The sequence below is a fragment of the Ictidomys tridecemlineatus genome, chromosome 6, assembly GCF_052094955.1.
Source record: "Ictidomys tridecemlineatus isolate mIctTri1 chromosome 6, mIctTri1.hap1, whole genome shotgun sequence".
Classification (NCBI taxonomy): Eukaryota; Metazoa; Chordata; class Mammalia; order Rodentia; family Sciuridae; genus Ictidomys; species Ictidomys tridecemlineatus.
The window spans coordinates 105536449-105561756 of record NC_135482.1 but is presented as its reverse complement, the minus strand read 5'-3'; the positions used below and the strand labels follow the sequence as shown (position 1 = coordinate 105561756).

The following is a 25308-nucleotide window of genomic DNA, read 5'->3' as shown; positions in this document are numbered from 1 at the left end:
TAGCAACCAACATAGTGATTTGTACCAAGCAAGCATTTAGTTAATGTTGTACGTTGAATTGGTGACTGAGGTTTTTTTTTTTAATATTTATTTTTTAGTTTTAGGTGGAGACAGTATCTTTATTTTACATTTATGTGGTGCTGAGGATTGAACCTAGTGCCTCATGCATGCTAGGCGAGCACTCTACCACTGAACCTCAATCCCAGCCCCAGTGACTGAGTTTTTAGTTTCTTTTTTTTCCCTTGAGAGAAACAAAGTCCCAGAAATAAAAAATGATTTCCTTTCAAGCCCCTACACTTTCCTCCACCCACTAACCAGAATAGTCAGGTTTTCTTATAGGGCCACAACCTTGTGATTCTTTGAGAACAAAGAATATTTTTTTTGGATTTGCAACTCAGAATAAGTCTCAACTGTATAGTAATGACAGCAATCAGGCCTATAAGCTCTATAAAAGCATTAATCTTGGCTTATAGTTAAATCATTACTGTTTTAAAGTTTAACTTCTGTGAAAACCAGCTTATCACAAAAAGCTTTGAAATCCTGTCTGAGTTCTGAACTAATCCCTTTTGTTTTCTTCTAGAAATTTTGATTTTGAGGATGTCTTTGTGAAGATTCCCCAAACAATAGCTCAAATTTCTAAGGAAGCTGGAGTTGAAAAATTCATCCATGTTTCCCATCTGAATGCAAATATTAGAAGCTCTTCTAGATATCTGAGAAATAAGGTAAGTAACAAGTTGATTTGGGGCTTCACAGAGCTAGAGTTTCTTAGTTCCTTTGAAGCATGGTGTAAATGAGAATGATTTCTCATCAATGTTTTGAGATTAAAAGGGTTTCTAGTTCTCTGTATCCAGAATTAGATGTGCATGTGTGTTGTGTTTTGACATTTTGATTGAGTGCCTTCTGTTTGAATGCTAAAGGGTTTCAAAGAGTGTATTATTACCTGCTCTTAGATACTTTAAAGTTTCTTTGATTACACAGAAAAGATCAGAAAAGGTAGAGTATGATTTTTGCTAAAGGAGGCATACCTGTGTTACCTACTGTGGTTAAGAATCATCTGTTTCCCTCAAATATCTTGCATAGTCATGGGTTTATGCCATTCTTTCATGGGTGATATGAAGGCTGAGAGTGACAAGGACAGACACTTGCCAGGGAAAAGGGCTCTTCACATAGGGTCTTCTTTTATTCCCAGAAACTACATGTAGTCCAGATGATACTGAGCTTGATTACTCTGGTTTGAAGTCAGACTATAACCTGAAATGTCTTCATTATCAAGGACTCATAAGGGATGTTGCTGTCCTATTGCTCTTAGCATTTGGTTTTTACCATAATGATTCTGTCTTGAGTCATACTGTTGAGGGAAACAAGCCTTGACACTGGCTCTAAATTTTTAACCCACAGCATTTACTTATTGAATAAATGGTTTACTAATCACTGTGTGCCACATGTTTTAGGCACTCTGCATACAGTAATGAATAAGAGGCAGGGTCCTTGCCTAAATTTAAGTTTCTAGGGCAGATGTATTAAATGTTGCAAAGTAGCAAAGTATGCTACAGGAATGTATAATGGGGAAGAGAGTGCACGAATTAGTTAGGAGCATTTAATTACTAGCATTAGAAAATCCAGTGTAAACTGGGTTAATCACAAAGATAATTTATAGGCTCATGTATCTGAAAAATCCAGCAATAGAGAACCCTCACCACAGATTGTTGCCAAGGTTTTTTTGGCCTCCAGCTTTGCTTCTCTGCTTCTCTTTTACTTTCCTTGTGTGAGCTTTGTCTCTCAAAGTCACAAAACTGGCCCATAGCACATCCAGGCCTTACACTTGTATGCTCTGCTGAAGAAAGAAGAAATGAACATGAAGGCACTTGTGCTTACCTCTGCCCTACTGTTCCTAAAATGATTCGCATATCACGGTTGTTTGAGAGGGGATGGGAATGTTGGTGGTAAGAAAGAGGAGTCAAAACCTTGTAGCTCTCTGGATTAGCCACTGAGATGATGGTGGCACTGTTGAATAAGAAATACTTGAGAGTTACTAGGATTTCCGGCAGTGCTTCTTCACCCTGGTTGCACATTAGAATCCACTGAGAGAGCTCTTAAAATTCTCAATGTCCAGGCTGCACTACAGTCATAAATAAAAACAGAATCTACAGGGATGGTGGAATGTGCAGCAAAGATTGAGAGGCACTATTTACTTGAGAGAATGGAAGGTGATTCGGTTTTGGGCTTGGGTTTCAGTTGTGTTCTACATATGTCTCAGTCATTCAAGTAATACTGGTAAAAGGACTTTATGAAAAGTTCAGAAGAAAGGTTTATTTTGTAGATAGAAATTGGGAGTCACCAGCATTTGTCATTAGAGTAGTGAGAGGGCATAAGATAGCCTAGTGAATAAATGTAGGCTCAGAAGAGAATTTTGAACAGAGACTAGAGGAAAACTAGGGATTAGTGATCTGAGAGAGGAATAGGTACCTGCAAAAATCAAATTAAAACAAACAAAAAGACTGAACAGATGAGGACAAGGTAAGGTAGAAGGGAAACAGGAGAGTACAATGTTATGAAAGCCAAGAGAATTCAGTGGAGGAAGAAGGGTTACTTATGAGCGCCATTGATGAGAACTGTAATGTCTTGAATTGTGGACATAGAAGTCATTTTAGGAAAAATTGTTTCAGTGCAAGTGTTGAAGTGGAAACCGAGTACAGGTGAGTGAAGGGTGAGTTGCCAGAGGAGAAAATGGTTGTTCGTGGTGAGACCTTGAGGTGGTTTTCTTTTGCTCTTATGTTTTCTCTTAAGTTTAGAAGATGAAGTCATTTGGAAAGAAGAGGAAAGAAAGGGGAGTCCGAGATTTGAATAGAAAAAACTTGAAATGCTCAAAGGGAAAAGTCAGTTAATTAGAGGAAAACACTATTGTTGGGAAATGTGAGGGCCCACTTAAGTTGATGGCATAGATTTATAATGGTTCTTCTAATTTATGATTTTTATTTATTTTTCTTTTAGCTGCTAAAGGCAGCAGGAGTACATGACTCAAAGGATGCTAATGGCATTCCTCCATAAAGATTTTGCCTGGTGGATGGAGTAAAGGACATAGGGACAAAGTTTTTACAATAATGATAAGAGAGTGATTGAAAAGATGAGCCTTGGAATCTAGTATGTGATGGGCGGCCAGGAAAGGTAGGCAGGGTTGATATAGGGGAAACAGAATTAGTGGACTAGAGTCTCTGAGAAGGTTGAGGAACAGGTGTTCCAGCAGTAGATGAACCAAGAATAAACAGGCTGGATGTGTAGGAGATTCTCATCTAAGCATAGCATATCTTCATTTAATGTTTCAGAAGAAGGTCACTTTCCAACCTTGATTAAGCCTGTGATGTAGCTAAGTTGAGAGATAGAAGTGGAGTGAAGAGATTGTAAGATTGGAGAAACTCAAGAATCTGAGAGGTCCAATTCCACATGGGTGTTGATGTCATCCACATTGGTGCTATAGGTTGAAAAGGAAGATCTAGGGACCAGTGCATTCTTGGAACAAAATAGCTTGAGTAGGAGGTTAGTAGTGGGTAACAAGTAGTTGAGATTAGGAAGGTTAAGGACCTTCTGTGGATATAGGTATGCACTACTACCACTTCCTTTACTTTGGCCCACTGCCACCATGCTCTTCTTTCTCTGTCAGACTGCTAGGTTGTTGATACAAACCACAGAATTTTGAAGTAAGAGGAAAAATGGAGGCTGAAAAATTCTACTCTGGCTTTTCTCCTTTCTTTTTTCAATGCCAGTTCCTACAGTATGAAAATGTGAAAAAACCCAAAAGAATGTTAGAAGAGGCAGAGTGTGTGTGTGTGTTTACCATTCTATGTGATTGAGTTTTGTGAATAATATTATTCCTTCACCTCAAGGGAAATATGACCTTTGAAATACAAGTAGTGTCCTGATAATGAAAAGAATGGAAGCTGTGTTCACTCGTCTCAGAATTTAGAACAATTTTGTTTCTGGCTGTTTGTTTAGGCTGTTGGAGAGAATGAAGTGAGAAATGCATTTCCAGAAGCTACAATCATAAAACCTTCAGACATCTTCGGAAGAGAAGATAGATTTCTCAACCATTTTGCAAGTATGTATTCTTTCTTAATAGTAAAAGGAGAGGGATATAGGTTAACCAAGTTCAAGAAGAGCACAAGTAACAGTGTTCTCTGGCTTGACAGACTAGGTTGTATTTTTCTTCCTCAGTTGTCTTTTTTTTTTCTTTTTAATGTTTATTTTTTAGTTGTAGTTGGACACATTTATTTTTATGTGGTACTGAGGACTGAACCCAGGTCCTTGAACGTGCTAGGCAAGTGCTTTACCTCTGAGCCATAACCCCAGCCTCCCCAGTTGTCTTTTTATCTCCTAAAGTTAAATTTTTATTGTTAACATTGTCCTTCCTATTTCTGGGAAATGTTGAAGGCTCAGTTAAAATTGGGGGTGCCAATGGAATTATAGTGGTACCAATTTATTTTCCATCAGTTGCTGAGGCAGTAGGCAAGTATGGCCCAAGGAGCAACGTAGATGAGTAGAAAGAGCATGGACTTTGGAGTCAGAGGCTTGAGTTTAAATCTTGGTCTTACTAGCTCTGTGACCTTGGCAGGATACTAGAATATCACACAGAATAATTTCACTGCCTTAATATCCCTTGGGTTCTATATATGTATCCCAACCCCCAATTCCCACCCCCAGACACCTGGCAACCAGTGATCTTTTTACTGTCTTTGTAATTTTGCCAGTTTCAAAAAATTATATAGTTGGAATCATACAACATGTAGCTTTTTCAAATTGGCTTCTTTTACTTATCAGTGTGGATTTAAGGCCTCTCCATGTTTGTTTGTTTGTTTTAAGTATGTCTATGTGTCTGTCCATGGCTCATTACCTTATTTCTTTGTTTAGCTGGATAGTATTCTCTTTATGGATGTATCTGTTACTTTGTCAAGTTTTTATGTTTTTGTCATGTGTTTTCTCCTGATTGTTTATGTCTTCTGACATTCTGTATTCATTTCCAGCTTGTTTTTAGGATTGTGGTACAAAATACATAATATAAAATTTACTACTCACTATAAATTTGAATTATGTCTCCCCTAAATTTCATATGTTGGTTGAAGCCTCAACTCCTGATGTAACTTTATTTGGAGTTAGGGCTTTGGGGGATTATTAAGGTTAAATGAGGTTACAAGGGTCCTAATTTGATAGGATTGGTGGTCTTAAAGAAGAGGAAAAGAGAGCAATCTCTCCTTCCATGCACACACTGAAGAAAGACCATGTGAGGACACAGTGAGAAATTAGCCCCACAAGTCAGGAAGAGAGCCCTCACCAGGAATCAAATTGTCCTGACATCTTGGTTTTAGACTTTCCTGCTTCAGACCTGTGAAAAAATAAATTTCTGTTGTTTAAACGAGCCAGTCTCTGGTATTTTATTATGACAGCCTGACCAGGCAAAGACAGATTTTGGCACTGAGAAGCAAAGCACTGATATAATAAATACCTAAAAAAACAGCATGCCTTTCAAACAGAGTAATAGGTATGGACTAGAAGAGTTTTGAGATACATACTAGAAATATGGGTGGTAAGTGGAATTTTCATAAGTTCTCAGGTAGAAATGGAGAACATGTTTTTGGAAAATAGAGGCAATATCATCCATGTTATGAAGTAAATTTAATCTGTGTTCTAATGTTTGGTGGGAGAACTTGGAAGTGATGAATGTGGTTATGTAGGTGAAAAGATCTCTAAGCTAAATGTCAAAATTGTGCCTTGGTTCTTCCTAACTACTTATAGTAAAATGTAAAAGGAAAGACATGATTTGAGGAAGTATTGTAAGCATAAAGGAACCAGAACCTGAAGATTTGAAAAACTCTCAGCTGATTTTATTGAAGAAAATAAGAAAGATTGTTTTGAAAGGAACACTAAGGATGTGGTTGTACAGCCATTTGCTAAAGTCATGGGTGTGACACCTTAGCCGAAGCCAGGAACAGAGATGGGATTATATCACTGCCAGTTTGAACTGGAGGAGACAAAGAAATTTGGGATAGAACCAGGAAAGGCTGCCAAACTTCTTAGAATCTGTAGGACTGGATCCTAGAGCTATTCTTTTTTTTTAAAAAAAAAAAAAAAAAAAAGGGAAGAATGGCCCTAAAGATATTGTAGAAATGTTCAGGGCTCCTCTGAGTTTCTAAGGGTGGGACCATTGCCTGCCTTCCTTCCTTCCTTCCTTCCTTCCTTCCTTCCTTCCTTCCCTCCCTCCCTCCCTCCCTCCCTCCCTCCCTCCCTCCTTCCCTCCTTCCTTCCCTCCTTCCTTCCTTCCCTCCTTCCTTCCTTTCTTTTTTAGTTTTCTTTGTTTTTGTATGTGATGCTAAGGATCGAACCTGGGCCGCACACAAGCCAGGCGAGCGCACTACCGCTTGAGCCACATCGCCAGCCCCCATTGCCATAATTTCAAGGAGTCAGATGACTTCTGCCAAAGGCCTTGGGGGGTAGGGCCACCTAGAATCTTGGAGGTGAGGATGCCTAGAACTTTTGAGGGCAGGCCCCTCTGGAGCCTTTGGAGCTAACAGAGTAGGTTGCTGACCCAGTGGGTCATAAGGATGAGTGTTGAGAGCCACAGCCAAAGAAGTCACCCAATGAGCAGCTCCGTGGAGGAGCCAATCAGCTAGATGTTGCTGGCCCCAGCAAACTTCCAGCTGCCAGCAAGCTTCAGACTGCCCCAGCAACATCTAGCTGATTGGCTCCTCTGCGGTGATGTTCATTGGGCTGTTTCCCTGCCCTTCAGACTGCCAGCTGATGGATGAGACCACCATCACAGTGAGGCTGGAAGGCAGGACACTGAGGCAAAAAGGATTATTCTTGAGATTTCAGATCTAATACAATTTACCTTGTTAAGTTTTGGATTTGCTTGGGTCTGGTCACCTTTTATTCTGTGCTATTTCTCCTGTTTGGAATAGGAATATCTTTCCTAAGGTAGCAAATAATTTTGTTTTGGAAGCACATGATATATATGGTTTCACAGCTGGGCAGGTATTTTGCCTCAGGATGACTCATACTTTTGAGTCTTGCCCACATCTGAGTTAGATGATATTTGGATGAGACTTTGGACATTGGAGTTCATGCTGGAGTTAAGACTTCGAGGGCTTGAGACTAAGACATCTTCTTAACCATTTCTGAATATGGTTCAGGAGTACTACTCTAGTCTATTTTCTGTTGCTAATAGCACTCTACCACAGACTGGGTAAGTGATAAAGAAAGAGGTTTATTTTGACTCATGGTTTTGGTCCAAGAGCAAGAGGTCTTGGTGATGTTTCTCGCTGGCAGGGTCCCCAGGCTGTGCAGAGCACTACATAATAAAAAACCAGGACAGCCACTGAAAGACCTAGCCAAACCATCTCCTACAGAAGATCCACTCTTTATCTTTTTAAAATTTTTATTTGTTCATTTTAGTTATACATGACAATAGAATCTATTTTGATATATTTTTATAAGCATGGAATAAATCTTACTCTAATTAGGATCCCAGTCTTGTGGTCTTGTGGATATACACAATGTGTACATACATGTGGTGTATTCATATATGTACATAGGAAAGTTATGTCAGATTCATTCCACTGTATTTCCTATTCCTATGCACCCTGCTTCCCTTCATTCCCCTTTGTCTACTCCACTGAACTACTTCTATGTGCTGCATTGTGAGTTAGTATCCACATGTCAGAGAACATTCGACATTTGGTTTTTTGGGATTGGCTAATTTTACTTAGCATGATAGTCTCCAGATCCATCCATTCATTGACAAATGTCAAAAGTTATTTTCCTTATCCATTCTTTTGTTAATGGGCATCTAGGTTGGTTCCATAGCTTGATTATTGTGAATTTTGCTGCTATAAACATTGTTGTAGCTGCATTACGGTAGTATGCTGATTTTAATTCCTTTGGATGTATACCAAGGGGTGGGATAACTAGGTCAAATGGTAGTTTTATTCCTAGTGTTTTGAGGAATCTCCATACTGCTTTCCAGAGTGGTGGTAATTTGCAGTCCCACCAACAATATATGAGTACCCTCACATCCTTGCCAACATTTATTGTTACTCATATTCTTGATAATTGCCATTCTGGGTAGAGTGAGGTGAAATCTCAGTGTAGTTTTAATTTGCATTTCTCTTATTGCTAGAGATGTTGAACATTTTTTCATACATTTATTGACTGTGTTACTTTTGAGAAGTGGCTGTGTAGTTCCTTTGCCGTTTATTGATAGGGTTATTTTTGTGTGTGTGTTAAGCTTTTTGTGTTCTTTCTATATTCTGGAAATAACACCTTATCTGAGGTGTGGATGGCAAAGCTTTTCTCCCATTTTGTAGGCACTCTTTTTACGCTCTTGATTGTTTCCTTTGCTGTGCAGAAGCTTTTTAGTTTGATATCATCCCATTGATTGATTTTATGTTTTACTTCTTGTGCTTTAGGAGTCTTCTTAAGGAAGTCACTTCCTAAACCAACACATTGGAGTTTTGAACTATATTTTAGAAATACTCTTATGAGATAACTCATACATGAGTGGATAATTCATTTATGAGGGCAGAACCCTAGTCAATTCTTTAAAGTATTATTTGTTCCTACCTTTTTTGGGGTGGAGGGGATGGGAGATGGTTACTGAAACTTTAACCCAGAGGGGCTTTACCACTAAGCTACCTCCCCCATCCCTTTTTTAGTTTTTATTTTGAGACAGGGTCTCACTGAGTTGCTTAGGGCCTCACCAAATTGCTGACACTGGCCTTGAACTTGTGATCTTTCTGTCTCAGCCTCCTGAGTTGCTGGGATTATAGGCAAGCACCACTGTGTCCAGTGGTACTTCCTTTTAATATGCCATTTTGGGTATTAAATCTCAATAAGAATTTTGGAAGGGTTAAAACATACCCAAATCACAGCACTCATGTAAGTAGAACAAATAGAGTATTAGTCATTTTGTGACTGACTTATTTTACTTCACCTAATGCCCTCAAAGTTCATCCTTGGTGTACTAAGTGATACGCTTTCCTTTCATTGAATATATATATACTACATTTTGATTCTTGATCTAACCATTAGTGGATACTTGGGTTGCTTCTACTTTTTGACTATTGTGAATAAGGTTGCTATTAACATGGCTGTACAAATATTTCTTTGAGACCTAGCTTTCAGATCTTTTGGGTATATACTGAGAAGTAGAATTCTGGGCCATATATTATTCTATTTTTATTTTCTTGACAAGCCGTTATAATGTTTTTCATAGTGGCTGCACCATTTTACGTTCCTACCAGCAGTGCACAAGGGTTCTAATTGTTCCATATTATTGCCAACACTTTTATTTGTTTATTTATTTATTTTAATAGTAGCCATCCTCATGGGTGTGAAGTAGTATCTCATTATAATTTTGATTTACATTTGCTTGATTAGGGATGTTGGTTAGTGATGTTGAACATTTTTTTCATGTGCTTGTTGGTCACTTGAAGTCTGATTTGGAGAAATCTCTGTTCATGTTCTTTGCCCATTTTTAAAATTGGATTGTTTATTTTTTGTTCTTTAGTACTTTACGTGTTTTGGATATTAAACTCTTTATCAGATATGATTTGCAAAGATTTTCTTTTATTCTGTGGGTTGCTTCTTCATTCTGTTAACTATGTCCTTTGAGGAACAGATGATCTTAATTTTGATGTAGTCCAGTTTATCCATTTTTCTTTTGCTGTCTGTGCTTTTGATATCATGTCCAAGAAATCATTACCAAGTCCAATATCATGAAACTTTTTCACTATGTTTTCTACCAAGAGTTTTATGATTTTGGCAGTTAGGTTTGGATTTTGATCCATTTTGAGTTAACTTTAATATATGGCAAAAGGTGTGGTCCAACTTGATTCTTTTGCATATGAATAGCTAGTTTTCTCAGTGTTGTTGAAAAGACTGTCCTTTCTTCTTTAAGTGGTCTTGTCACCCTTGTTCAAATCATTAAACTGTGTATACAAGTTTTATTTTTCTGTATTCTATTCCATTGACATATGTGTCTGTTTTCATGCCACTGTTTTGATAATTGTACACTCTTTTGATTATTGTGGCTTTTAAGGAGTTTCAAATCAGGAAGTGTAAGACCTTTAGCTTTGTTCATTTTTAAGATGAATTTGGCTATTCGGGGTCCTATGAGATTCTATATGAATTTCAGGATGGATTTTTCTGCAAAAACCATCCTTGTAGTTTTAATAGGGATTGCATTAAGTCAGAAGATTCTTTGGATAGTTTTGATATCTGTCTGTCTATTTTGAACTGCTACAGCAAAATGCCTGAGGTAATTTCTTAAAAAAAGAAATTATATTTCTAATTTCTGGAAGCTGGTAAGTCTGAGATTGAGGTGTCCAGCATCTGGTGATGCCGTATCATCACATGATGGAAGGAGGAATGGTAAAAGAGACCACACATATGACAGAAGGGCATGCCAGCTGAATGCTGTGTAAAGACCATTTTATAAAGACCTTAATCCTATTTATGAGAGAGGAACCTCCTTGATCTTCCCCTCTTAAACCCCCCCTACCTCATTAATATCACATTGGCAATACCTGAATTTTGGAGGGGACACATTCAAATCATAGTTGTATCTTAACAACTTTAAGTCTTCTCTGAACTTTAGATGTCTTTCCATTTGCTTGTTTCTTTTATTTCTTTGAGCAATATTTCATAGTTTTCAGCATGAAAATCTTTTGCCTCCTTGGCTAAATTTATTTCTGAGTATTTTGATATTATTATAAGTAATTTCTACTTTTAAATGTTTTAAAAACTATTTTTTACCTTTACATTTAATTCATTTGGGATTTTAATTTATAGTGAGAAATATACATTATCTTAAAAATTGTTTTTTCAAATAGAACAATTGCCTCAGTACCATATATTCATTAACATTTCCATTTCCCACAGATTTGTGATACTATATTCATCATATTACATTTTCCTTTTCTAAGTTACCTATACTGTATCACTCATCTGTTGATTCCTGTGTTTCTCCTTAGAATATAGTTGGAGTCTAGTCTGGGAGTGGACATGCATTTAGCACCGTAGGAGAGTGGTTGCCATGCCACTTGACTGCTCTTTATGTTCTTAAATGTTTGCTATTTCCACTTCCCATGTTTATTATCTGAAAAACACATGATTGCTTCTTATTAGAATCATTAGCTTTCTTAGAATCAGCTACATTTATTATATGATTTCTGTTACATAAAGCAATTGTTAACTTAGAGATTGGTGAGTTTTATAGTAGCTTAGGTCTTCTAAGGATAGTTCTCATTTCTTTTGTCAGATATTCGTTGGTTTGGTGGTGTACCTCTTATTTCCTTGGGCAGGAAGACCGAGAAACAACCAGTATATGTAAGTACACTGGGTGAAGGGGCTTAGAAGTGGACATTAGCTGACTTCAGGTTTATGTGATCAATTTTCTAATCCAGTAAATTCATCGTTTTCTTTTTTGTTTGCTTCAATTGGTTGCCTCTCAGTTTACCTAAGTGGTGCATGTCTTCTCCATATCTTCAATTATTCATTTATTTAAGAAGGTTTGATTAAATCCTCTGTTGAATCCACTGGACATGTCCCTGGAAATACAGGAGTATTAACTAGGCAGACACAAATTGCTATACTCAAATTGCTCACAGCACCCTACCTCCAGTTATGACTACTAAAAATGTCTCCAGACAGTGTCAAATGTTCTCCAGGGACTAGAATCATCCCAGGGGCCTAAAACCACCTAAGATTGCTTTTTAGAAAGTAAAAAAGATAGTACATTAACATTATTGAAAATTAACATATTATTTCTTGTGGTTTAGTTTTGCTATTCCACTTCCCATGTTCATTATGACTTACTAACAGTTGGGGGTTGTGGTGAGAGATGAGTTTGAGATAGTGGGCACAGACTAATCAGAAAAACCTAAGCCATCTGAAGATAAATGCTTGTAGAGAAATTACTTAGGTGAGCCTCAAATGAGGAGATTATTTGAGCTCTTGTGAAGGTGGGTTATTTAAGAAGCTTTCTGAAAATATATAGTGCCTTTATTTTCATTTGTCAGATTTTTGTTGTAATTGGTGTCATCTCTTTACTTTTCCTTTGTTATTTCATCCCTCTTTTTCTCCTTTTTTCCTATCTCTCCATTTCCTTTTCATTCTCTTTCAATGGTTACTTAAACATATTAAATTTCTGTAGGTTGTAGATGTGTCCAAAGGAATTATTAATTCAATTAAAGACCCAGATGCCAGAGGAAAAACCTTTGCCTTTGTTGGGTAAGTACCTAGAGTTTGACTTCAGTGAAAGAATCATAATTGTTTTAATAATGGAATCATAATGGTTTATAATGACCGTCTTTCTAAACAACTCATTAACAATTTATTTGTTACAGTTTTACAGTATCAGAATCTTTTGTAGGCTTACATTGAGAATTTGAGAGAATCTAAGAATCTTTTTTAATAAATCATTCTTCATTAAACCTGAGGACAACTACCCTAGACTATTACCTTAGTAACCCTTTGGATCTATAGGTCCCTCATCTATCTGTTCAACATTTTTCAGGTCAGAAATATTCAGGGGAAAAAAATCATGTCTGTACTAAACATGTACCCTGTTTTTCCTCGTCATTATTCCCCAACCATTTACATAGCATTTGCATTGTTTTGTTTTGGATATTATAAGATAGCCTAGAGATGATTTAAAGTACACAGATGATCAGTGCATAGGTTGTATGCAAATACTATGTCATGTCGTGTGAGGGACTTGAGCATTCACAGATTTTGGTGTCAATTCCAGGGTCCTGGAACCAGTCCCCTGATTGTACTTTGGTCAGTGATCCTTAAAGTTGGCTTTGTTACACTACCGTGATTTTTTTTTGTTTTTTAATATATAAAATGGTTTTGCCCATGAATTCTAAAACACAAGACATTTTTAGAGAGTGTCTATAGTTGTAAAACCAAATTAGTTTTGATAGATACAGTTAGTAGAGTGATCGTTTGTTCTGCTAGAGTGATCATTTATTCTATGCTCTTTTTGTTAAAATTTGCTCTTAGAAATAACTGGGCATAGTTAAGCTATGTGACTTATCTGAAATTATTAAATCATGTCACAGCTAGACCGCTTTGCTGAATTAACTAAAAGTTGAAAACCAAAAAGCAGTCTACCAAGTTGAGACACAACTAAGTGGTCTATAAATTAATGATACCTGATATTCTATGAAAGGTTGGAATCTTATTCAACAATTAAATGACAGCCTGATTACTAGAAATAGTTCTAAAGAAAATGACACGTTTCTCTCTAAGCTAGGAAGTGATAATATATATTCCCAGTATTCTGAATATATACATTGATAGATTTTACCATCATTATTAATTTAGATTAGTAATTTTTTTTTCTCTGTGCATGTATTATTTTTCCATGCCAACTAGCTGCTGCAAAATGTATCTTTTTAATTCCCCATTTGGTATATTACCATGCAACTATCCATATACTCTAGGAAAATTATTTACAAAAAAATATATTTATCCCAGGTTCCATAGAACACTAGACTTAGAAGACATCAGGCTTTCTTGAAGAGGGGTTAGGCTATGATTCCTAGTAACAAATGAACAGAAATGGTTCTGTGATCTTTTCTTGCTTACTGCTCAGTGGAAATAACTATGGATAAGTGGATATTTTTTCTCTTTATCTTTGCCCAGTCATTCTGCTGTCTTTGCTAAGCTCCAATATTTTATTTTTGTTTGGCATGATGTTGGAATACTAGACGTATCAGTGTAGGATTTTTTCTTTAGGAATTTGTAGATATGCAGCATACATTCTTTTTTTTGGCCCCAGGCAAACACTATTTCTCTGATATTTTGAGGCCAAGAGAGTGGCATAAAACTTTAATTTTGCTCCTAAGTTTTTATATTATATCATATTATAATCATGTATCATATCATTGCTTCATTTATAATTAAATACCTATAGATACACGCACATATACAATGATGCCAAATGCCAATGTCTCGGCTTGGCACAAGATCACGAGCCACCACACAGCTTTGTAGGTTCAAACAGCAATTCTTTATTCCCGATCTCACACCAGCCTCCACACACGCTCAGGGGAAATTCCAAATCTCCTGCACAATTCACGTCCTAAATACTTTCTCTACAGGAGAACTCAGCGGGAACTCAGGCAGCAGCAATAATCTTCAACCTCCAACTTCCCTAAAACTCCTATTGTCTTAAACCCGGAACGCCCTAAACCCAAGGACATTGAGCAGGGTCACCTTTCTCAAACACACAAGCAAGGTCACAGCAAATTTCCAATGCAAGTCCATTTAACATGGGGTACGCTGGCAAGGATTTTGATGCGTCATTCCTACTTGGCAATGGCCCTCAGCACAATGATAACTAACAAACAATAAAATCTCAAAGTACAAGATCAATATAGAAACGTAAATTTATGTATATTAGTAAATGAACTACTACAAATAAAGAAAGAAAATTTTATCATAACAACATCAAAAAGAATAAAATACTTAAGTATAAATTTAACAAGAGACATACAAGACTTGTACACTGAAAAGTACAAAACTCTGCTGAAAGAAATTAAAGAAAAACTTAATATGTGATAAGGCATCCCATATTCTTGGATTGGAAGAGTCAAAATTGTTTAGTGGCAGTTTTCCCCAAATTGTTCCATAGATTCAACTCAGTGCTTTCCTAATTCCAGCAGACTCTTTTTTTCTCCTAACTTTTTTGCCTGGATTATAGATTAGGGAAGGCAGATAATTTGGTTTAAGTAAAATAAGGACTTTGCTTGGTGGGTGTAGTGGAGAAGGGGCTGGGGGACAGGGTTTACTGAGGATATTTGCAGAAAAATGGCTATGATGCTGAACCATGTAAGCTAAGCCTTGAAGGACATAGGCTTCCTTTTTCTGAGAGCAAGCACACTTAAACAGGTTTCCTAGTTAATGGAATGCAAGCTACTTTAGAACAGCTGAAGAAAAAACATATTACCTATAGTTAGTTTACCCTTGATACCAGTTTTGATGGCATCATAAAAGTTAGAAGTTGTTCTTGGTGTAATATGTGTTATGTGTCCTGCAGTGATCCTTGCAAATCTTTCTGGAGTTTGAGGGAAGCTAGTTAAGGGCTTTTTGTATACTTCCCTTAGCTGATGCCAACATTTTCATGGTTTTTTTTTTTTTGTAGGATATGTCATAATGATGAAGTTTTTTAAATTATCTTCATTTGTCTCATAGTTATCATAGATTTTTCGAGGCAAAAGGGATTAAATAATGAGTGAAGAGATATTAAAATGTACAAGTTATGATAATTATTGAAGTTAGGTTTTACTAGTACAGAATGATTCAGATCAGTGGAATAGAACAGAAAGTCCAGAAATAATCCCAAATATATGTAAAAATGTAATGTGTGAGAAGGGTGACATTTCAATATATGATGTATTAGTCAGCTTTCTTTTGCTCTGACAGAAATATCTGACAAGAACAACTTAGAGGAAGAAAAGTTTATTTTGGCTCATGGTTTCAAAGGTTCAGTCCATGGTCAACTGTCTCCATTGCTGTGGGCCTGAGGTGAGGCAGAGCATTATGGCAGGAGGTCTTTGTGGAGGACAGCAGCTCAGTTCAGGGCCGTTAGGAAGCAGAGAGAAAGCAGAAGTGCCAAAATAATAACTCCCAAAGACTGCCCCTGGTGACTTGCTTTCTCCAGCCACACCCTACCTGCATATAGTTACCACTCAGTTCATTCAAATTATTAATCCAGCAAATGAACTAATTCATGGATTATGTTACAGCTCTCATGATCCAATCTTGAGCATTCCGAAGCACCTCAAATCCAAATCATAACATATGGAGAAAGGGTCAGTTTAGTAAATGATTCAGTAAGTGTTGTTGAAGCAATTGCCTAACATCTTGGGGAAGATTTAATTACATCTTTACCTTATGTCATGTACAAAAATATGTCACAGAAGGAACTTAATTTATGGCTTAAAAAAACCCAAAGCATTAGACAAAATATGTGGAAATTTGTGTTGCTATAGAGGGATTTCTAAATGTGAAACCAAATCATAGCGGAAAAAAAATCAGTCAATTTTGATTAAATAAAATTTTTAAACTTTTATATGATACAAAGTACCAAAAACAACATTAAAAGGCATTAATATACACAATAAAAGATATTTCCAGCTGGGCAAGGTGACACATGCTCGTAATCACAGCTACTTGGGAGGCTGAGGCAGGAGGATCACAAGTTCAAAGCCAGCCTGGGCAACTTACAGAAACCCAGTCTCAAAATAAAATTTAAAGTAAAGGGCTTAGGATATAGTTTGGTGGCATTCTTGCCTAGCATGTGTAGTACCCTGGATCCAATCCCAAATCACATGTATACACAGAACCACAAAAAGGTATTTCCAGCTTTATCACTAGAACATAAAAAATTCTTATAAATCATTATTAGCAAAGAAAAGATATATGTGTAAATGGCCAAAAATAGATGAAGAAATCAAATCTTGTGTATTAACTGCCAATTAAAATACTGAAGTATCTTACTTACATAAGCAATATTATGTTTATTATTTTTATGATTCAACTCATGTTTTTGAAGGGCAGCCTTATTATCACTTTATATAAATGGATAAGGCAGTTTAGAAATAATCAATAAAAGCCTTAAGATTTCAAAATATGGTTTGACCCTGTTCCACATTAGAAATGTATTCTAAATATATAATATGGATTCAGACAAATGTTTATATAAGAATGTTTATTGAAACATTATCTTATAAAAAAAATTTTATTAGCCTAAATAGTCCCCAAATGGGAATTGGTAAAATAGATTATATGCAATGAAATATGTGTTGTCATTAAAGATGCACTAGAATAGTTAATAACACAGAAAGAAGTTTGTGGTGTAATGTTTAAAACACAGGATATATTGTATAATCTTACATTATACAATACATCTTACATTGTGAAAGGAGGTGATATGTATATATGTAAGAGGATGAAAAAGCTATCTATATCAAATACATTAACTTTATCTTTGGCAATGGGATTATGGATGATTTTTCTTTGTGTTAATCTATAGGCTATAGTGCTTATGCTTTTTTTTTTTTTTTTTTTTGTTACCAGGGATTGAACTCAGGGGCACTCAACCACTGAGCAACATCCCCAGCTCTCTTTTGTATTTTATTTAGAGACAGGGTCTCACTGAGTTGCTTAGTGCCTCGCTTTTGCTGAGGCTGGCTTTGAACTCATGATCCCCCTGTCTTAGTCTCCTGAGCTGCTAGGATTACAGGTGTGCCTCACTGTGCCTGGTCATGCTGTTTTAAGAAAAATGTTTTTTTGTTAAATTAAAAAACTTGTGAAAGCAAATAATTTGAAGAACTGTGTTTGCTTTTTCTAGGCCCAATCGGTACCTCCTCTTTGACCTGGTGCAGTATGTCTTTGCTGTGGCTCACAGACCCTTTCTCCCCTATCCCTTGCCACGTTTTGCCTATCGGTAAGTAAAGTGCTTTTAGACAAGGAGACTAGTGGTGCAGCTCAGTGGGAGATGCATGATGAGGTCCTAGGTTTCATCCCCACTACTGCCCCACTGCACCCCCAAAAGAAAAGAAAAACAGAGTGCAGTATTTGTCAAGAGTGTTCTGTTTCCTGGTTGTTTTCTTCATCTAATAATACTCTTAATAACTCTATAAAATAGGTAGGGGAAATGTGTAGAGGGAGTGAAGGAGGAGTTCGCAGAAGCCTAGAGAATATTCCCATTAAAGAACCTTCAGAGTATGAGAAACTTACCCAGCAGCTCAAAGAGAGGGATCAGTTAAGTGGCAAGTGAAAAGAATTTGAAAGCCTAGATACCAAAGGGAAGGGAGGTTTTAAGAAGATGAATGCTCCAAGAAAGAGGACATTGCTGTTTTGTTTACATCTGTATCTCCAGCACCAGAATCTGTGCCTAGCATAAAGAAGGTACTCTGTTAATATTTACTCACTGAAATGCTCCAGAAAATTCAAATACGATAAAGGACCAAAAGATACCCATGGCAGCATCAGTGTGATGGAGGGGCTAAAACCAGATTATAGTACTTTTGTGATTTTACATAAAATTGAGAGTTAAAGACAGAAATTGCATGTGCATGTGGTATGACCCACTGAGGACATCAAAATAGAGACCAGAGGAGATATTAGCATAGAACCAGTGCATAGGGAGTTGGAAGCTTGTAAGGGGTTTAATTTTTACTTAAGTTACATTAGCCTAGTAAAGAATTTTTTCTGCCATTGGGACAAATAGCTGGAATCCGAGATTTTTATTTGTTGCCAAAGAAATTCTGAGCAACCTTCAACTTCCTTTTTTACTTCTTATTCCATCCATGGAAATGGTGTTTTGCAATCTCTTAAAAGCCCTGGAGCTCTGAGGTGTGGTGTGGTATTATATACCTGTAATTCCAGCAGTTCAGGAGACTGAGGCATGAGGTTTGGGCCTAGCTTTGGCAGTGTAGCAAAGCCCTAAGTCACTAACTGAGACTCTGTCTCGAAATTTTAGAATTTAAAAAATGGGTTGGAGATGTAGCTCAGTAGTAGAGTGCCCCTGGGGTCAATCTCCAGTACCAAGCAAACAAAAAAATTGTGGGGCCTCATTGGCTTCTGTTGGGGGCCCAAAGAATTCCTAGGGTTCCTCCTGTGCTAGTTGAAACTGCACTGTCCTGAAGATGACACTGATGGGAACTTCAATGGCAGGTTAGGAGAACCCTCAGTGTCATTAGCGCTGCAGAGCCAGGAGCTCTCTTGTCCTGGTTTTTATATCCTTTCTTGATTTGAGTTATAGACCTTAGGCTTCTCTTCTAAATTTTTTGTTTCCAGAGCCTCTCCTTTTAGGAATTAAGTTTTATATTTTACACACTACGACCTTAACAGCAGCATATTTGAATGAGAATTAGATTAGATTGAATTTCACAGACTTGATTGAATGCTGTATCTTTTTTGTTTTCTTTGTTGTTCATTGGTAATATGTTATTTTAGTTTTCAGTTGTTAAAATCTATTGTCTCTTTGGAGAATAGGGTGTGCCCTCAGTTCCAGCAGTCAGCTGGGTTTTCTTGAAAGGAAATAGGGACTCAAAAGCAGAGTTAGCCTTATAAGTGGTAGAGCCAGGAGTGTTCATTATTTTCTTAAATTAAAAAAAAAAAATTAATGAATTTCTGCTTCTCCAGAAGCCCCTCTTCCTGTAGGTCTTACAGGGTGGCTTAAATATTTGGCATAGATATGTTTATCACATGTTATTTCTTTTTCCAGATGGATAGCAAGACTCTTTGAAATAAGCCCATTTGAGCCCTGGACAACGAGGGATAAAGTGGAACGGGTGAGTGTGCCCAGGCACATGCTGGGCTGAGAGCTGCAGATGGGGAAGTGAGAATTTACTTTTATTGGCCCACTGGGAACATTGCTATACTTCTGTCTGATACTCTTTCTGGCTGAGCTCAGCCCCTCTATTCATGCATGAAAATTCATTCATTCTCATCCTGCTCCATTGTCTTCTCTCTGATACTATCAGTTTTTCTTACTCACTGGATCATTTCCATCAGCATATGGACATGTCTAATACCCTACTCCTTATTAAAGGCCAAACCCTCTCTTCCTCACATGTCCTTTTTAGCCACTTTCCTGTTTGCCTTTTTACCGCTTAAGCTCAAAGAGCACTCTTTACCTTCTTTTCACAGCTTCTTAATCATTCTTTAAGCCTTTTCCTGCTTCTGCCCTAAACCTGCTCTTTCTAACAGCACCTATATTGTCCACACCACCAAATCCAATAGTCAGTTCTCTGACCTCATCTCACTCCATCTGTGAACACATTTATCAGAGGGGACCCTTCCCTCCATTTGGAAACTCTTGCATGCATTCTGGCCCAGTTCATGTTCTCTTGCTTTTTGTTCTCTTACTGAGTTGTGCTTTCAGGGCTGCCTTTCTGCCTCACCCGCCCTCACCTGCTTCTTCCTGATTTCTCTGTGATGGGGGATCTACAGGCTCTGTCCTTGTGCCTTTCTTTTCTATCTTTACTCATTTTGTAGATGTTGCTCACCTCATCTCAAGCACCAGTTGTTGGCTGTTAAGGTCATGGCTGCAATTTTATCTCTAGTCCTGAATTTCCCCCTGAACTTTTTAGAATCTTAAATAGTTAGATATAAAACTATTTATATTAAATTTTCTGAAACATAACTCCATAAATATAACTGCAAACCTGCTTCTTTCCTAGGTTTCTCATATCAATAATAGTACTACTCTCCATTGCTTATGCCAAAAATCTAGTAACCCCCTTGAGTCCTTTCCTAAGTTCTAGATTTAAATGAGCACTATCAATAGAACTTGCTGCATGATGGAAATGTTCTGTTTGTAGTAATATGTAGCCACTGGCCACATGTGGCTATTGAGCACCTAATAATGCTGCTGCTATGACCACAGGAATAAAATTTGAATTTTAATTAATTTAAAGCACCACATTTGGCAAGTGGCTTACTATACCAGATCTCAGAACTCAGCAACCCTCAGCAACTCTCAAAAGTAGATGCCAGATCTAGCTCTCTGCCCTAGTCCCCCTGCCTTTTATTATGAAAATGTTTACAATAATATTGGAAGCTTTTAATTTATAAAAAAAGCAGACTGTATAATTATCTCTACCTACTCTAATCCATCAGACATCATTTCTTCCTCTCTTAGCTAGCTTCTTGCTACTGTTGCCACTACATTTGTCCTGCAGTGTGCTAAATTCCAAAGCCTTGGCTCTTCTGTCTCCTGCACTCATCTAACTCATTGATCATTTGCCCACTGTGTGTACAAGTGCTTATAGGGAGGATGCCAAGTAAAATAAAAATCCTATAGACTAGTTCTACCCCAGAAATGCTGCAGACCTTGCACTGATGAGAAGCAGCTAAATTGTTGCCTGAATGTTACCTAGAAGCTAAAATGTACAGCAGATGAGAAAATAGTCATCAGGGAACACATGTGAATGGGCAATTCATTCTCCCTTTTGAGGGCTATGTCTGGAGGCTGAGATCATTTCCGGGATGTCCCTTCTATGTTGACACACTGGGCAAGAAACTTGATTGATGCTAACTTCCCTCTTACATTGACAGTTGAGAAGATGTAGTTGCAGTGGACAGAAGGGATTTTGGATTTGGTTTGGAGACTACCTTACAGCACTTAGTAAAATAATTTTACTTTTGGGGGTGGTTAGAATGAGGGATTGATGCTGACCTAGATGAAGACTGGTTCAATTTCAGGGCCTTGGGATAAGCTGGGACTTTCCATTTCATTCTCCTTTCCTAAACAGGATGGGTTTGGTTTTTAACTTTACAGTGTGCATTAAACAACCAGGTGAGTATAGTTGGAGCAAAAAAGTTTAATGGGTTATCTCTTACTGGTCAAGGAATAAATTCTACGTGATCTCCTTGATTAGAAAGTTCTGAGAACCTCGCTCAGAACTTGCACAAGAGAGAACTGGGTGGTGGATGTGTTCTTCTTTTTCTATTTTTTAATTTTTATTAGTTGCTCAAGACAATACAGTGTTCTTGACATATCATACATTTGATTCAAATGGGGTATGAATTCTCATTTTTCCACCTCCAATTTTATTCCTGAGCCTTTCTGTTAAACCACCTAGACTAACATGATGACTGGTGCTTCAATACACTAGATTTAGTTCTGTTTACATCTGTATGTAGACCAGGTCCAATGTTAATGTCCTATGCTTGTGCATAGCGCTGGGTACTTTTATCTGATATTTGGTGATCTTCCCTTTTTCACCCCATAAGCCCTCTTTCTGTGTTCTGTATTTTAGTGAGTTCCAATAATCAAAAATTACCACATTCTTTGAAAACACTCTCAGTAATGAGACTCAGGCCAGCTTAAGTATTCAAATGTTTGCTGGGGTAGCACTTTGTGTTCTTGGCCACTTTTCAGCATTCTCTATGGTCCTTTGTTTATTCAAAGATACACATCACAGACATGACACTGCCTCATCTGCCTGGCTTAGAAGACCTTGGTATTCAGGCATCTCCGCTGGAACTCAAGGCCATTGAAGTGCTGCGGCGTCATCGCACTTATCGCTGGCTGTCTTCTGAAATTGAGGATGTGAAACCTGCCAAGACTGTCAACGTTTAGTGCCCCTTGAACAGCCTTGATTTCTGGTGTCGTTTGGATCACCTGGCTAGTAAGCAACTTACATTCTTTAGAGGATCCTGTACATAGTGAATAAGATCCTTCTATTAAACATCCAGGAGTAAATTCTGCAGTGTTTTCTGTCTTGATTTATACAATAAGAAATCCCAGCCATTTAAAACTTGAATATAGTTTTCTTTAAATATATATAACAGTGACATTGTATATCATTTATCCTCTGAAATGTTAGAGGATTTGAATTCCCTCCTGTTGAACCACTTCTAGCATATGTTTTAGAAGACTTAGTTTCCCTTTTCATTGCCAAAATATTGATGATCCTAGAGGATATATGACTGACTTTTAGTTTCCAAATTAAATGGGGGTATATGCAATGTCCCTTAAGGAATCTGAATTTATTCATGCTAAGATATTTTTAAATTTTATTTTAAAGGTGTTTATACATTTGGGGGGGGGGGAACCAGTAAGGGTATTTAACAACCTTGTCTATAGACATGGATTCTTAAACTCTTAAGAGTAGATCTTGGATCTATGCTATCTGAGGCCCCCACCCACGCTGTTAGGAACACTTTCACTTGGGTATACACAGATTCCTTTTCAATGCAAAGAGATGCTTCATCCTGTTGTTAGTGATGCTGACTCATACAAAATAGAACTTTTTGCATAATTTGATAATATTGCAGCCAAGATCCAAGTGAATGATTAGTTTAGCATTGGCAAATCCCTCAGCATATTATAGTTAAAAACTTCCATGATTTGTGGCAAAGTCTGTACATCATCCTAAGGGACCCAAGGTTTGTCATTGTTCACTGGATTTCAGTTCCCTGATCTGTATGCCAGGAAGGTAGGTAAAAACCCTGTCCAATTATAGTAATTTACAGAGGAAGGTACGTGAATGTCGAAGGGGAGTTTTCCATCTGTCCTCTCTGCATGTTCCAGAATCGTTTTGTCCTTAAGTGAGCAAGAGTGTGCTCCTTGGATCAGCAGCATCAGTATCACCTGGGAACTCATTAAAAGTGAAGACTCCTAGGCCTTATCCCAGACCTGTTGAATCTGAACCTGTATTTTAACCAGGCTCCTAGAAGGTCTGTGTGCACATTAAAATGTGAACAGAACTGCTGTCCAGCAGAGGTCCTACAGAGATAGTGTGCTTCCTGTTACTAATCCAGGTTGATTTTCAGCTCCACCCCAGGCCCACTGAGTCAGAACCTTGGGAAGGAGGGCCCTGAAATTTTATTTTTATTGTCATGCACACTAATATGTGAGAATCAGTATATTAGGGAAAGGAGACCAACTCCAGCTTTATATATTTTTCTTCAGAATAGATATTTCTTTTTATTTTGGATAATTCTCCCGTTGGCCATAAGCTGATCAGTAGGCACAAATAGGCAGATTTGATTTGAAAGAACTTCTTCAATAGTAAATAGTAATTCTGTAATGTACAAAATACTTAGTTTTTTCTAGCAATGCTATTTCTCATTTATTTTTATCATAATTTATGATGCTACGTATTTTTTTTTCTCTAAGACTATAATTCAACCAGGATATTTTTTCTTAAGTCATGGTTACTGTAATCTCTCTGCACATGTAATCAAAATATAATATAATGCCTTATTTTATAAAAGAAAGGAAAAATACACAATTAAGATAGTAAGGGTTTTTGTTTTGTTTTGGTGGTGCTGGGGATCGAACCGGGGGCCTTTTGCATGCAAGGCAAGCAGGTTACCAACTGAGCTATGTCCCCAACCTAAGACAGTAAGTTAAACAAAACATTAAAGGAAAGTAATATACAGCCTGATAATAGATGTGTGAGCACAGTGACATTGACAGCGAAATGAAGTTGCCAGTGGCTTGCATCCATCTGGGAACCACCATGGATGCTACACTAACAGATACAGACTGATTTGATGCTGGAGTTGGTGTGATTGGTCACTTTATACTGTGAGCTGCATTTTTTTTTTTTCTCCTTGTATTGGCACTTTACTACCAAGACTTTGACTATTTTTTTTTTATTTTGAGGCAGGGTTTAAGTTGTGAGGATAGCCTCAAACTTGTGATCCTCTTGCCTCAACCTCCCAAGTTTCTGGGATTATAGGCATGTACCACTGTCTGTAATAGCCCACATTGCTATTTGAAAGTAATGTGAATTTCTGCAATAGTAAATGACTTCTTGTAAAGTTCAGAACAAAATATAATCCTTCCTAGATTTACACTCTTATAAAACAAAGAATATATTAAGCCCATACCAAAAGATCTTTTATACCTGTAAAACAGATTTTAAGTTGGGATGACTATCAGTTGGTTTTTGAAAATCATGTAATAAGTGTTTCAGTTTTTTATTTTCATATTGTGACTCCATGGTATTTTCACTCTTTCCAGTTCCCTCCCATGGAATGTCTATAGTGTTCTTCAATCATTGTGATAATCAAATATTACACTCAACAGATTTCCAAGGAGTTTATACCATTCCTTTTGGTAGGTGGGGCTATGATCTATGCCATGGAAATCTTTGAAAGGCATTATGCTATACTCTTTTTTTTAAATGAAAATATGGAAATTTTAATAGAATGTTACTAATTTGGTTTAATAGCTTCTATATATGAAGGTGGATTGATTCATGCTGTACTCTTGTCTTGAGACTTGATTGGGATTAGGCAAGGCAACCATGGTTTAAAAGTCTAAAGCCATTTCACCAGAGGTTAGTAGTTCCCTGCCTATCTGCCTGTTATCCAGCACAGCACATAAAATCCTCTGTGGCTTTGCTATCAAGTAGGCCGAGGGCACACTATGCTTTCCCACTTTATTTCTGATTCTCTTCCCTCATTTTTCAGTCATTACACATTTGAAGTTCAGAATACAAAAAACTACCATGGCATCTTTGTATCTGGATGCTAACTACAGATTGAAAGCATAAACTTGCTGTGCATAATTTGCCATAAGTTAATACAATAACCAAATTTTTAATGGGTGGTTTTGCTTGGTTTCACTTCAAGGCCAGTTAGTCCCTCTTATACTGTTCCTTGATCTGAGTTGTCCAGCCTTACTTATCCTCTCATACATCTTCCTTAGACCAATGCTAAAGATTTCTCTTTCATTTCCTTTGTCCCTGAGAAATCATTTTGGTTAGTTTGGGCTATCCA

General features: G+C 37.3%; 1 protein-coding gene across 1 annotated transcript in view; it reads left to right on the top strand.

The window, feature by feature from the left end:
• The window catches only part of Ndufa9 (NADH:ubiquinone oxidoreductase subunit A9), a 31096-nt gene extending 8820 nt beyond the window's left edge, over positions 1-22276 (top strand). Inside the window, exons 5-11 of the mRNA XM_078015386.1 lie at positions 581-722; positions 3991-4093; positions 11306-11373; positions 12200-12276; positions 17411-17506; positions 19292-19358; positions 21983-22276. Coding sequence (XP_077871512.1) covers positions 581-722; positions 3991-4093; positions 11306-11373; positions 12200-12276; positions 17411-17506; positions 19292-19358; positions 21983-22153 — 724 coding nt within the window. The 3' untranslated portion in view covers positions 22154-22276. The remainder of the gene's footprint in view (positions 1-580; positions 723-3990; positions 4094-11305; positions 11374-12199; positions 12277-17410; positions 17507-19291; positions 19359-21982) is intronic.
• The last annotated feature ends 3032 nt before the right edge of the window (positions 22277-25308 follow it).